Here is a 13,543-nt window from a genome sequence, read left to right as displayed (position 1 = left end):
TCTAAGCAGGTGCAAAAATTTAATTTTCTTTAGGACAGAGTATATGTTTTCTGTAAAGAACCAGGTAGTAAATATTTTAGGGCTCATGAGCCATCTGGTTACTATCATGACCACTCAATTCTAATGTCCTAATGCAAAAGCAGCCCTTAACGAAATGCAAAGAAATGAACATGGGTATGTTCTAACAAAACTTTATTTATGGACACTGAAATGTGAATTTCCTATCATTTCCACATGTCACTAAATACTGTTCCTTTTCAGTTTTTTTTTCAATCATTTAAAAAGGTAAAAACCATTCTTAGCTTTGTGAGCCGAAAAGAATGAGGCTAAATCTGGCTGTGGGCCCTAGTTTTGCCAAGCCCTGCTCTGGGAGATTAAGAGAAATGCACATTTGCCCCATATGGCATGCCTCCCCAAGGGTGATTGGTAATACCCGCCTCACCCCTCAGGCCCTGAGGGACATGGGCACTGTGGTCCAGGCCCCGCACAGCATCAGAGCTCAGCAGCTGACCGGGCCCGCCCTTACCCACGGACAGAGGAGAAAGCTGCCTACACAGTGAGGTTCTCAGGGCCACCAAGAGTGGCTTTTTACAGTACTCCTCCCCAGGCAGACTCACAAGTGAGCTGGCCAAGAAAGACCAGTAAGCCCCTGTAAAATATTCTAGAAAAGTATCCCCAGTTCTCTGCTAATCTCAGGGAAGCATTGCTCAGTTTCACCTATGTCTGGCAAGCATGCCTCCACCCTCAGCCCCTCACACCCTGCAAACATCACCAATGGATCCCACCTCCATCTCCCTAGGGACCAAGACTCAAATGACAACATGGCAGAGGTGGCCAGCACCCAGTCCCAGGGGTGGGGTAACTCAGACATTACTGGGAGGTGACTGCTTCGAGCTTGGCAGGGGGAGGGTGGTGTCCCATCTGGTTCGTGCCCACTGACTGTCTCTGGCTACCCCCAGCATGGACCGGCCCGCAGGAGCCACCATCCAGGCAGGGCCCACAGAGATGGGGAGAGTGCTGTCCAAGGGGTCGGGAGCAGCTTGAGACACAAAACAAAGGCATGGGTCAAATGGAAGGTCAGACATGGGCAGAACACTGAAATGGCTGCAAGCACCAATTCCTGGGATTTGTCCCTCTCCCCTGCCCTGCTCCATGCAGCTCCCATGTATTGTGACTGACTAGAGGAAGAAAGAATGCTGATATTTATAAAGTGCCTACTATGTACTGGGGACCACGCCAGGCAGGGCTTACCTTATCACCTGTAATGCCCCTGTAAGGGAAGCATGTCCTTTCCCATTTTGCAGAAATGGAAACTGAGGCTCAGAACTTCACCCAAAGCCCCAGCAGGTAGTAACTGGCATAGTTGCTCTTTTTGACCAAGATTCCCCTTCTCTGTCCACTAGCAGCAACTGTCTGTTACTGAATACAAGTACTATCATTATCATCTTTTACAGATAAGGAAACTGAGGCACAGATTGGTTAAGCAGCATGCCCAAGACCACCCACCTAATAAGTGGTGGAGCTAGGATTCCACCCAGGGGACTGGACTCCGAAATCCTATTAATACTCTCTTGGGGCAATTTGGGCCCCCCAAAGGATATTTGGTGATATCTGGAGACATTTTTGGTTGTCACAACCTGGGAATTACGATATGCTTCTAGCAATGAGCGGGTAGATGCCAGCAATGCTGTTCAACGTTGACACCCCCTACCCCAGCACACAATTATTCAGCCCACAATGTCAACAGTGCCGAGGTTGAGAAACCCCGCATGAGACCAGCGCTGTCCAACAGGAAACAGGAATACAACATGAGCCACATGCATGGCTTACAATGATCTGGTGGCCACACTAAAAGGGCAGAAAGAAACAGGGGAAATCAATCCCAACAACATACTCCGTTTAACCCAATATATCCATCATGTTATCATATAACATATTTAACATAAAATCAACGTACAATTATTGATGAGATATTTTACTTTTTAATTTGTTCCAAGTCTTCAAAACCCAGTGTGTATTTCACATTGACAGTGCATCAAGATTTGGACTAGGCACATTTCAAGTGCTGGGTGGCCACAGGGGGCTCGCTCCTGCCAGACCAGACAGTACGATCTCAGCAGCAGAGGAGCCTGGAAATGCCCTTCTCTGTCAACTCATCCTCGTGTTTTAGAACTTCTCTTCGCCTCCTCCATGCACAAGAGTCAGGCAAAGAACCAGGTGATGGAGACACAGGGCAAGAAGACACCGAAAGGGAGTTTAGAACCATCTGTGGCCACATCATTCCCCCCAGAGGGTGACTCTCCCCTCTTATTCTTTAAGGCAGGCATCTGCCCACTTTTTCTGTGAAGGGCCAGGCAATAAATATAATTGGGTTGGTGCACTATGTGGTTTCTGTCACAGCTATGCAACTCCACTGCTGTGGTGTGAACGCAGCCACAGACCACACAGTATGTAAATGAATGGGTGTGGCCATGTTACAATAAAACTTTATTTACATGAACAGGAAGTGGGCCAAATTTGGCCCACAGCAAGGGGTTTACCTATTTCTGATTTAGGCACTTCTTCAGAAAGGACTTTTCAAAGCTCACAGATGAAAATCTCAACATGATTGTTTTTGTTGACTCTGTGAGGCTCAGAGGCTCAGGCCCCTGTGAAAATCAGCCAAGCATGTGGACTCAATCTGACCTTTAAGATGACAGAGGTCAAACTACAGTACCCTCCCCACCTCATGTCAAAACAATCTGCGTGAATTGGATGTAGGAAGCACATGCTCTGAAGCCAGACCACCTGGATTCAAATTCCAGCCACGCTGAGGTTTAGCTGTGTGACCCTGGACCAATTCTTAACCTCTCTGTGCCTCTGTTTCCTCTTCGAAAAATGGGGTATGGTGACAACAATGGCACCTGGCCTGGAAGGGCTGAGGTGAGGATTGATGAACTAAGACCCGGAGAGTGCACAGAAGTGGGCTTGGCACACAGTGGTGTTTACCACGTGATACCTACTATTGCTCACTGAGCATCAGTCACGAATCACATTGGGCGTTTGATGTATCATCGCACTGACTCCTCCGAATATGCTCCTGGGTGGGGGTACTGTTATCTCCATTCTATAGACAAGGGAATGAGGCCTGGAGCGGGCAGGGCACCAGGCTGTGTTGCAGTGGCAGAATCGAATGTGGTGAGTGACATGTGCTTTTCTCTAAACGATCAGGTCTCGGCTGGGGGCAGTCTTGTCCCCAGAGGATGCTTGGCAATGTCTAGAGACATTTTTGATTGTGATGACTTGCTTTCCTACTTGGCATCTAGTGAGTGGAGACCAGAGATGTTGTTCAACACCCTAGAATGCACAGGACAGCCTCCAACCAAAAGAATTATTCCATCTGCAGTGTCAGCAGTGCCGTGATTGAGAAGCCCTGTTCTAAATAAATCGACTTAGCTGGGGTTTCCTCAAGGCAGACAAAGATTCCAGTCCAAGTAGTTTATTTGGGAGGTGATCCTAAGACGCATGGCCAGGGTGGAATGAGACAGAAAGGCATAGAGTAAAGTGTTAGTTACCATACAAGTCACCACTACTGGCAGCTGGTGCTTGACCTCCTGCAGGGACCTCTGGGAGACACACAGAACACATTCCAGAGTTTTCTGACCTAAGGGGTGAGGAGCTAGCTATTTACACACCAATTCCTGCCAGTCTCTGGCTGAGGGCTGCTCCAGGGAGGTACTGATTCCCTGACACCTCTAACCACCCCACCCAGGGACAGAAGGGACCATTAGGCAAAGGGACACTCAGGCTAGGAGCTGGCAGTGGAGAGGCGTGCAGAGGGGTGTGTGTGGGCACAGCTCATGCCTGTTCCACTGGCACACGCAGCGCTGCGACAGGCGAACGTGGAGAGGCCCCAAACGAGTAAGACATCCAGCACCCAGCCTGCCCCCCAGCAGGAGCCTACACAAGGCCTGTGGACAGTTTCCTGGGAAGGCAGCCACAGGGCACGTGGCCCCTCTGATGAACCAGCTCTGGCGGGCCTGTGGGAGCCGTGGGGCCCTGGATAGGCTGGGATGGCCCCAGGCCCTGATCCCGGGTGGGGTGGGTGTGGGAATGAGGACTCCAGGACACTCTACGGCTCTCAGTGATGCAGGGACACAAGGCTTTGCTCCTAACTGGCCAGGAAGGAACATATGGGTGGAAATACAGGCTAAGCCCAGAACCTAAGGCCTTACAGGCAAGCCTGCCCCACACCTCAGATCACACTCAGCAATGAGTGAGAACCAGAGTATTAAGAGACCTGGTACAATCAGTCCAATTGCCAGGGAGCAGGTCCGCTTGCAAAAGAGCTTCTCGCTGCTTGGCCACCTTACTTACGCAAAGGGAGGCTCAGAGCCATTATCCATCAAATGGAACCCACCAAGGGTTAAATACAATGGAGTTTACAGAAAGAATCTATAACTTGCTTTTGATTTGTTTAACAGAAATCCATATAGCGCTTCATCAATGCCAGGCCTCCTTCTGAGAACTTTTCAAATATTGACTCATTTAATTCTAATAATCCCATGGGGATGTAATCTTAAATAACAATGGTTTCGATTAACTAAGCATCTATTTCATGGCAGTGACTATGCCAGTTGTTGGACATACGTTAGCATCTCGCAGGCTAGTGTCTAGTGCTTTGCTTCTCCTCTGCTTGTTAAATATCACTTATTGAGGACCTACTGTGTGCAAGGCCTTCTTCTATGGGCTTTACATTGATCACTTCATTATCTAATGAATCCTAACAACAATATATTGAAGTAAAAAAGTCATAACAACAACAATATAATAGCAACTAATATTTCAGTGTTCTATGCCAAGTGCCTTATCTCACTTTTCTATGAACATCCCCATTTTACAGATAAGGAAACCGAGGCACAGAGGGCTGAAGCCAGGATTCCAGAGCCCATGTCACTGCCACTACTCTACACTACCTCTCACCCGGCAGCATCTTTATTAGCTAAATAGTCAGTGGTTTTTCTCATTTGCAGGGAAACCAAGGCTGCCAGGGACAGGGCCCAGGAACAGGGCAGCTTACCGAATTCAGACTGCATGCCAGGGTAGATGATCCTGAACACGTAATCCGTGGCCTCGTCATCTTCCTTGTCTGAAGATGTGGACTCGGCGGAACCCTGAGGGCTTCGCTTGCGCAGTTTGGGAAATACTTTGCCCTGAAAGAACACATCCGGCACATGGCCCCTGGGCAGACCTGCCTCCCAGCCTGTACAGCCTGAGGGTCCTGGCAGGCACGCATGAGCCCAGGAGCCATATGAGGACCCATAGGCAGGAGCGACCGTGCCCCAAGGCAGACCCCCACCCGGGCTCCCCAGTCCACCCCACACTCACTCACCTTCCCGCGCTGAGACCAGAGTGGTGGGTCCAGCTGCCCGTGGGGGAGCAGCCCGTTCTCCAGGCACGAGAGGAACTGCAGGAGGTGCCCTCCCTTGGGGAAGCGGAAGGGCGGCCTCTGGATCCCGTCCTGGCTGACCAACACCACTGTCCCGCCGCTGTCCACTGTCGCCGGGAGACGGCCAGAGAAGACCCAGCAGGAAGTCACTAGGAGGTGCATGGACGGGGCCCTCCCCAAAACAGCCCCCCAGGCATGCTGAGGCAGACCACGCACCTGCCCGAGGCTCTGGGAAAGGCCTGGGCAGAGGGTCAGGGGCAGTTTCCACCTCCGAGCCCCTTTCATCCCACCTACCATCGTTGACTGGGGACTGTAGGACATGGTCGGGAAGAGTGTAGTCGGCCTCCCTGAAGTCACCCACCAAAGAAAATGATGCCTCCAAACACCCCGGAGTCCTCAAGCACCCTCTACAAATCTACCAGACCTATTTTGTGATGGAGGCTTTTAGACCCACGACTCTAGATAGTATGTATTGAGCACTCAGTGTATGTAAGCAGAGCACATTAATGGCAGTGCCTTGTTATAATACTTGAAATAGCCCTATGAGGCATATCTAGTATTGTCTATTCATCAATATGAAACTGAGGCCTAGAGAGGTTGTATAACATGCCAACGTCACACAGCTGGTAAGTGGGAGGGCCTGGATGTGAACCCAGGTCTGTCACATTCGTAAGCTTAATGTTTTGTGCCTTGGCAGGGCACAGATCCCTTACTTTCTAAAGCAGGATGGCCGTCAGCTTGCTCTGAATATACCTTCTTTGAGCTTTAAAGGGGAACCCGAGTTATTAATCCCAGATCTTCAGGGTGCTGACTCTAGAGTGACAAAGACTTGACTTTGAATCCAGACTCTAAGGTTTACAGGCTGTGTGGCCTGTGCTAAGCTGTTTCCTCACCTCTGACACAGGAACGACGGTGCCTCTACCTGTGGGCTGTTGTGACGACTAAATAATGGGCATGTGACTACTCAGAACCACGCCTGGCACATGATAAGCACTCACTAAATACCAGCAGCTAAGTCCACCACGGGCTTGAGGCTGAGCCCCCAACATACATCACATGAGCCCCACAAGCCCACGAGCAGGTACTGCTGGATCCCCACTTTACAGATGGGGAAACTGGGGCTCGCAGAGGTGAAGTCATTAGTTTGAGACTGTGCAGGCAGTAAGGGGGTGGGGGCAGGCAGGGTTCCAGGAGGAACACCTCAGCCCCACGCCCCCGCCGGTCCCTACCTTGCTGGTGGCAGTGCAGGTAGACAATCTCCTCCAGGCGGATGGTCATGGCATAGTCCCAGTAGACACTGAAAGGGGCGGGAGGGTCAGACCTGCAGGGTACCTGCCCACCTCACTGCGGGGAAGGGCCCAGAGGACGGAAGCCCACCCTTCCCACTGGGACCCACCTGTTCCCAACATTAGTAGCCCAGTCTTCCAAGGCTCTATCTCCCTTTCTTTTTGTCTCAGCACCCCAGTTTTCTGAGGATTCCCCTCTCTTACCCCTAGTCCACCTGGCTGGAGCTGACCTCACCCACCCTCCACCCCAAGACTCCAGGAGTGGTCACCTGGCCCAGGCCTGGCCAATCAGCATATTCCATTGTTCCAGCCACAGTGTGCGGTTCAGGGATGGCTCCATGAGCCAAGCAGAGCCAATGAGATTCAATTACTGGATTTATATTACTGAGAAAGAAATGCTCCATTTGCTAGGAGAGTACTGGTAAGGATGAAATCAGTCTGGAGATTTAGGGGGCCAGGGCCAAAAAAATAAAAGTCTTCCTGAGACTGGAGTCAACAGTCAGGAAGGCAGCCAAGAGATGGAAAGAGTCCAGATCTTCACATGTGAGTCCCTGGATCCAGCCATGCCTGAAGCCACCGCCCCAGGATTCTTCAGTTTATGTCAGCCAATGCTTAAGTCAGCTTGAGCTCGTTTCCTGTCATGGGTTTCTGAGAGTCTTGACTGAGACCCTAATTCCAGGCCACCACGTGTCCATGTGGTCAAAACTGCCTCTCAACAGCCTTGACTTCACAGGTCCCAGCACAGTGACTTGAAAGAGTCTCTGATGGGAGCCTCAGTTTCCTCCTCCATAAAATGGGGATGATAATACCCACCACACAGTGTTGCTGTGGGAATTAAATCACATATTTTGAAGGGCTCAACACAGCACAGATAACAAAAAAAACTACTTGTTAATGGGCCTTGTGATTATTTACTTAAGGTTTGCCATTTCCAGCTCAAAACCTACTGCTGTCTTGAAAAACACTACTTTCCGCATCTTACTACACTGATAAGACAGCTGCAAGGGAGGGGTGAGGACTCGATAATATAGGTGCATGCTGGAACCACAATTGTTGTTCATGTGAAACATTCTAAGACTGTGCATCAGTAATACTTTAAAAATAAATAAATAAATTAAATAAAAACATTGCTTTTCCACTCAAAGCCAGTGGGAGGTGGGGCTCACCGGAGGTCAGGCTTTGTGGGGCCATGAGACCGCACTGCTCAGCTCTCCCCGCTCCGGGGCACAGAGCTGACCCGCGGCTTCAGGGGCCACCCTGTGGACCCGCCACCACATTTGTGCCAAGGCCATGCTTCCCTTGGGCCACTCGCAGCCGAGACTGAGCACACGGGGGTACATGGATGCCAGTGTGGACCCATTCCCGTGGGGACCCCTCTGGCGGTCAGCTTTAGCCCAGGGGCTCCTCCCACCCACTTCCTCCCTTCCCCTCCCGCTCCCAGGGGCAGCCCGGCTCTGGGACCTGAAGGCTCTGCCTGCCTCCTCGCGTCCACCCTCCAGGGGTGCCTCCCCCATTAGATCTCTCTTGCACATCTAGGCCAGTCTCGGTGTCTGCTGCTTGGAGGATCCACACTAACCCAGGCTTCAAGGCCAGAAGGGTTCAAATCCCTCTTCTGCCACCTACACTGTGTCAGTCCCTGCCTGTCTCTGGGCCTCAGTTTCCCCAGCTGTGAAACGAGGAAGCTGGACCAGATGCTCGCTAAGGGACCTTCCTGCCTCAGTCTCGCCAGGGTGCATGGAGCGAATGTCCTTGGAGGACGGTCAAGTACACAAGCATGTTCCGAGTTGCGGCCTCTGCTGCTCCCCTCACACGCCAAGTCTCGGCCAGGAGGTCCTTCCCTGGGCTCGCACATCATTCCCATCACACGGAGCTGCGACTGCCTGCTTTCTCCTCTGTGTCCCCAGGGGGTGATGAACTCCTGGAGATGTTTTTTGTTCACTTCTGCAAGATGCTCAAGAATATGCAGAATGAACGGCGAACGCCGGGCAACGCAGTAAACTGGGCAACTCTCCAACTGCCCCTGGACACTGGGCAGAGGCACCGTGGCCATCGTCCTTCTGGGCCCGTAAAAACTAACACCGGCAGAGCCCGTGGCTGAGCGGTCTTTCCAGGGCCAGACGCCCTGCTCAGGACTCACACGCATTTTCCCCATGACTCTTTCCCACACGCCTCTTTGGGGGTTCTGTGACCCCATCTCCATTTCACAGATGAACAAACTGAGGCTCAGGGAAGTGAAGTCGAATGTCCAAGGTCACTCAACTGGGAAGGAGAAAGAGCTGCTTTTGTTTTCATCTTACAGGTTCTGGCAGCTTCCTAGAATGGAATTGCTGGGTCGTACGGTAAGGGTTTGTTATAAGAAACTTCCAAACTGGTTCATAACGTGGCTGTGCCATCAGCAGTGCATGAGGGGTCCAGCTGCTCCACGTGGCAAGCCCAGGATCTGAGCCAAGTCCAGCCTGACCGCAGAGCCCAAACAGCCACCCTGGTGATACTCCCTCTCCAGAGTTAGGATCTACGGCCCTGGTGGTACAAGGAGGAGGGCATGCTGGGAAAAACGAGGTCCAGAACCTCCTCAGACAAGAACCACACCCCTTATCTTCACTGTCCTTTGTTCCCCAGAGAGATGCTGCACCCCTTTCCCACATGCTAACCCCCATATTTCTGACCCCTGGTTGTTCCCCTTCCACTGCGCCCCGGGTTCCAGGTGAGGGTAACAAGGCTGCAAGGGGGTTCAGGGCCCAGGGCCGGGCAAGTCCCCAGCCCCATCGGCAGTGTCCGGAAATTCAGATTCAGCTGGAAGTAAATATTGAAGTGCTGTGATGTCCCTTTTCACAAATAGTCCAAACAGTAGGGAAGTGCCTGAGCTACAGTTCTCAAAAAGTAGCCCAAGGGGAGCCTGACCTTGGCACAAGTGTGGTGGTGGACTGACTGGGGTGGCCTCTGAAGCTGTTGGTCACCTCTGTTCCCCTTAGCAGAAAAGATGGCACCCAAGCACAGAGTCCCTAGTGATTTGGGCTGGAGGTGGGGTGCTTGGCAATCATTTTGCCCAATGCATCTCCCAGAACATTAGCACCAGAAGTTCCCCGCACACACAACCCTGGGCTTAAGTCCAACCAACAAATAGGTCCTCAGGCTTTGGTGCTTAGCGGAAGGCTCATCAGTGTTTAGGGAGCCCCCACAAACCCTTTGGGAGCCCTTGAGTTCTAAGGAGATCTTGTCTATCCCCCTCATTTGACAGAAGGGGAAATTGAGGCCCGGAGAGGGAGAGTGGCGTACCCCATCCAGGTCCCCCAGTGAGTGAGTGAGGTCTGAGCAAGGACCTGGCCTCCCACACCCATTTATCCATCTGCTCCTTTCATGTCTCTTCCAGTGAATGTGAATACAGTGTAAGCTCTAAGAAGGTAAAGACTGTCTCTCCTTTTATGCATCTGCTATTGCTCTTGTAACTAGCACAGCACCTAGCACACAGTAGCTACTCGGTTAATAAATGAATGAATCCAGGTCCCCTGATTACCCTACTTTGTTTCACAAAGACTGTCTGAGCTCCTACTATGTGCTACGATCTGGGGCAGGTGCTGAAGAGAAGACATGGGCAAGACAGTCTCCTCGCCTATACGGAACTGAGGCGTGGAGAGCAAGGCACTCGGTACACAAGTAAGTACAGGTTTATCATGAGACTACAGTTTCATAAATGCTCCAAAGGAGACTCAGGGCTCTGTCTGACCCAGACTCAGCTAGGAGGCCAGGGGAGGCCCAACGCCAAGGTTTAGGATGAATAAGCTGAGATAAGCTTCCTGGCGAAGAGCATCTCCTGGGCACCTCACTGCTCCTCCATGAGGGTTTCTTGATCAGAAACTCTGGAGTCTGGTTCGGGCTGAATTATGTGCCCCAGGTGCACCTCGCACTGACCCCGTCTGAGGACAGACGACAAGCTCTGCACAGAAAATGACCAGCTTAGAGAGTGGCAGTACCCACACGACGGCCCGGTGTTATCCACACTGAAGTGCACCATTAAACAGAACACAATATGGTGCTCTGGTTATGCTCCTTGGAAAGGGCCCTTATTTTATGTACATACATGTACGTACACACATCTATATTCACAGATGAAATCCTATCATGTCCCCATGCTGCTGCAGAATAATTACCTAGGAAGAAAGGGTAGGTGGATGGCTGTTAGGGATGGGAGACGGGTACCAAAGTTCTGTATGTTTTTATGTTACAAGTTCTACACAATCAAAACTTTTTAAGAAATCAAGAAAATGTAGGGGGGGCGGAAGATGGCGGCGTGAGTAGAGCAGCGGAAATCTCCTCCCAAAACAGCATATATCTATGAAAATATAACAAAGACAACCCTTCCTAGAATAAAGACCAGAGGACACAGGACAATATCCAGACCACATCCACACCTGAGAGAACCCAGCGCCTCGCGAAGGGGGTAAGATACAAGCCCCGGCCCCGCGGGAGCCGAGCGCCCCTCCCCCCAGCTCCCGGCGGGAGAAGAGCAGGCAGAGCGGGAGGGAGACGGAGCCCAGGGCTGCCGAACACCCAGCCCCAGCCATCCGGGCCAGAGTGCAGGGCCCTCGATACTGGGAAAACAGGGCAGAAAGAACAGTGAGCAGGCACTGGAGGCTGGGCGACAGAGGACATAAGAAAAGCGCGCGACCACTTTTTTTTTTTTTTTTTTTTGCTTTTTTGCTGCTTTGTTTTGGCGAGCGCTTTTTGGAAGTCTTAAAGGGACAGGGACCCCAATATTAGGGAAACAGGGCAGAAAGACCGGTGAGCAGAGGACTGAGGCTGGCACCGGAGAATAAAGAAAAACGAACGACCACCTTTTTTTTTTTAATTAAAAAATTTTTTTTTTTTAATTAAAAAAATTTTTTTTTCTTGTTTTTTTTGTGGTCGTTGTTTTGTTTTGGCGGGTGCTTTTTGGAAGTCTTAAAGGGGCAGGGCGGGCCACTTAATCCAGAGGTAGGGAATCCGGGATCTCTGGGCACCCTAACCCCTGGGCTGCAGGGAGCAGGGAGGCCCCTTACGGAGATAAATAGCCTCCCAGCAGCTCCTGCTCCAACGCGACTCCACCATTTTGGAGCAGCTGCCCGAGCCAGGCCACGCCCACAGCAACAGCGGAGATTAACTCCATAGCAGCCGGGCAGGAAGCAGAAACCCTGTCTGCGTGCAGCTACCCAGCACAAGCCACTAGAGGCCGCTGTTCTCCCAGGAGAGGAGGGCCACAAACCAACAAGAAAGGAAGTCCTTCCAGCCGTCACTCGTCCCAGCTCTGCAGACTATTCCTATCACCATGAAAAGGCAAAGCTACAGGCAGACAAAGATCACAGAGACAACACCAGAGAAGGAGACAGACCTAACCAGTCTTCCTGACAAAGAATTCAAAATAAGAATCATAAACATGCTGACAGAGATGCAGAGAAATACGCAAGAAAAATGGGATGAAGTCCGGAAAGAGATCACAGATGCCAGAAAGGAGATCGCAGAAATGAAACAAACTCTGGAAGGGTTTATAAGCAGAATGGATAGAATGCAAGAGGCCATTGATGGAATTGAAATCAGAGAACAGGAACGCATAGAAGCTGACATAGAGAGAGACAAAAGGATCTCCAGGAATGAAACAATATTAAGAGAACTGTGTGACCAATCTAAAAGGAGCAATATCCGTATTATAGGGGTCCCAGAAGAAGAAGAGAGAGGCAAAGAGATGGAAAGTATCTTAGAAGAAATAATTGCTGAAAACTTCCCCACACTGGGGGAGGAAGTAATCAAACAGACCACGGAAATACACAGAACCCCCAACAGAAAGGATCCAAGAAGGGCAACACCAAGACACATAATAATTAAAATGGCAAAGATCAAGGACAAGGAAAGAGTGTTAAAGGCAGCTAGAGAGAAAAAGGTCACCTATAAAGGGAAACCCATCAGGCTAACGTCAGATTTCTCAACAGAAACCCTACAGGCCAGAAGAGAATGGCATGATATATTTAATACAATGAAACAGAAGGGCCTTGAACCAAGGATACTGTATCCAGCACGACTATCATTCAAATATGACGGTGGGATTAAACAATTCCCAGACAAACAAAAGCTGAGGGAATTTGCTTTCCACAAACCACCTCTACAGAACATCTTACAGGGACTGCTCTAGATGGGAGCACTCCTAGAAAGAGCACAGCACAAAACACCCAACATATGAAGAATCGAGGAGGAGGAACAAGAAGGGAGAGAAGAAAAGAATCTCCAGACAGTGTATATAACAGCTCAATAAGCGAGCTAAGTTAGGCAGTAAGATACTAAAGAGGCTAACCTTGAACCTTTGGTAACCACGAATTTAAAGCCTGCAATGGCAATAAGTACATATCTTTCAATAGTCACCCTAAATGTTAATGGGTTGAATGCACCAATCAAAAGACACAGAGTAACAGAATGGATAAAAAAGCAAGACCCATCTATATGCTGCTTACAAGAAACTCACCTCAAACCCAAAGACATGTACAGACTAAAAGTCAAGGGATGGAAAAACATATTTCAAGCAAACAACAGTGAGAAGAAAGCAGGGGTTGCAGTACTAATATCAGACAAAATAGACTTCAAAACAAAGAAAGTAACAAGAGATAAAGAAGGACACTACATAATGATAAAGGGCTCAGTCCAACAAGAGGATATAACCATTCTAAATATATATGCACCCAACACAGGAGCCCCAGCATATGTGAAACAAATACTAACAGAACTAAAGGGGGATATAGACTGCAATGCATTCATTCTAGGAGACTTCAACACACCACTCACCCCAAAGGATAGATCCACTGGGCAG

At 50.2% G+C, this 13,543-nt stretch overlaps 1 protein-coding gene across 7 annotated transcripts in view; it reads right to left on the bottom strand.

The window, feature by feature from the left end:
• Positions 1-13,543, bottom strand: part of LOC118924303 (small G protein signaling modulator 1) — an 89,469-nt gene that overhangs the window by 30,579 nt on the left and 45,347 nt on the right. For 6 of the 7 annotated variants that reach the window (XM_057491841.1, XM_057491839.1, XM_057491840.1 and 3 more), the window contains exons 10-12: positions 6,658-6,725; positions 5,372-5,535; positions 5,060-5,192 (exon numbers count right to left, since the gene is read on the bottom strand). In XM_057491841.1, coding sequence (XP_057347824.1) covers positions 5,060-5,192; positions 5,372-5,535; positions 6,658-6,725 — 365 coding nt within the window. Of the gene's footprint in view, positions 1-874; positions 1,040-5,059; positions 5,193-5,371; positions 5,536-6,657; positions 6,726-13,543 lie in introns of all 7 variants that reach the window. The other variant, XM_057491842.1, reaches the window with a different exon arrangement.

Source organism: Manis pentadactyla, chromosome 14, assembly GCF_030020395.1.
Source record: "Manis pentadactyla isolate mManPen7 chromosome 14, mManPen7.hap1, whole genome shotgun sequence".
NCBI lineage: Eukaryota > Metazoa > Chordata > Mammalia > Pholidota > Manidae > Manis > Manis pentadactyla.
This window is presented reverse-complemented; position numbering and strand designations above follow the sequence as displayed.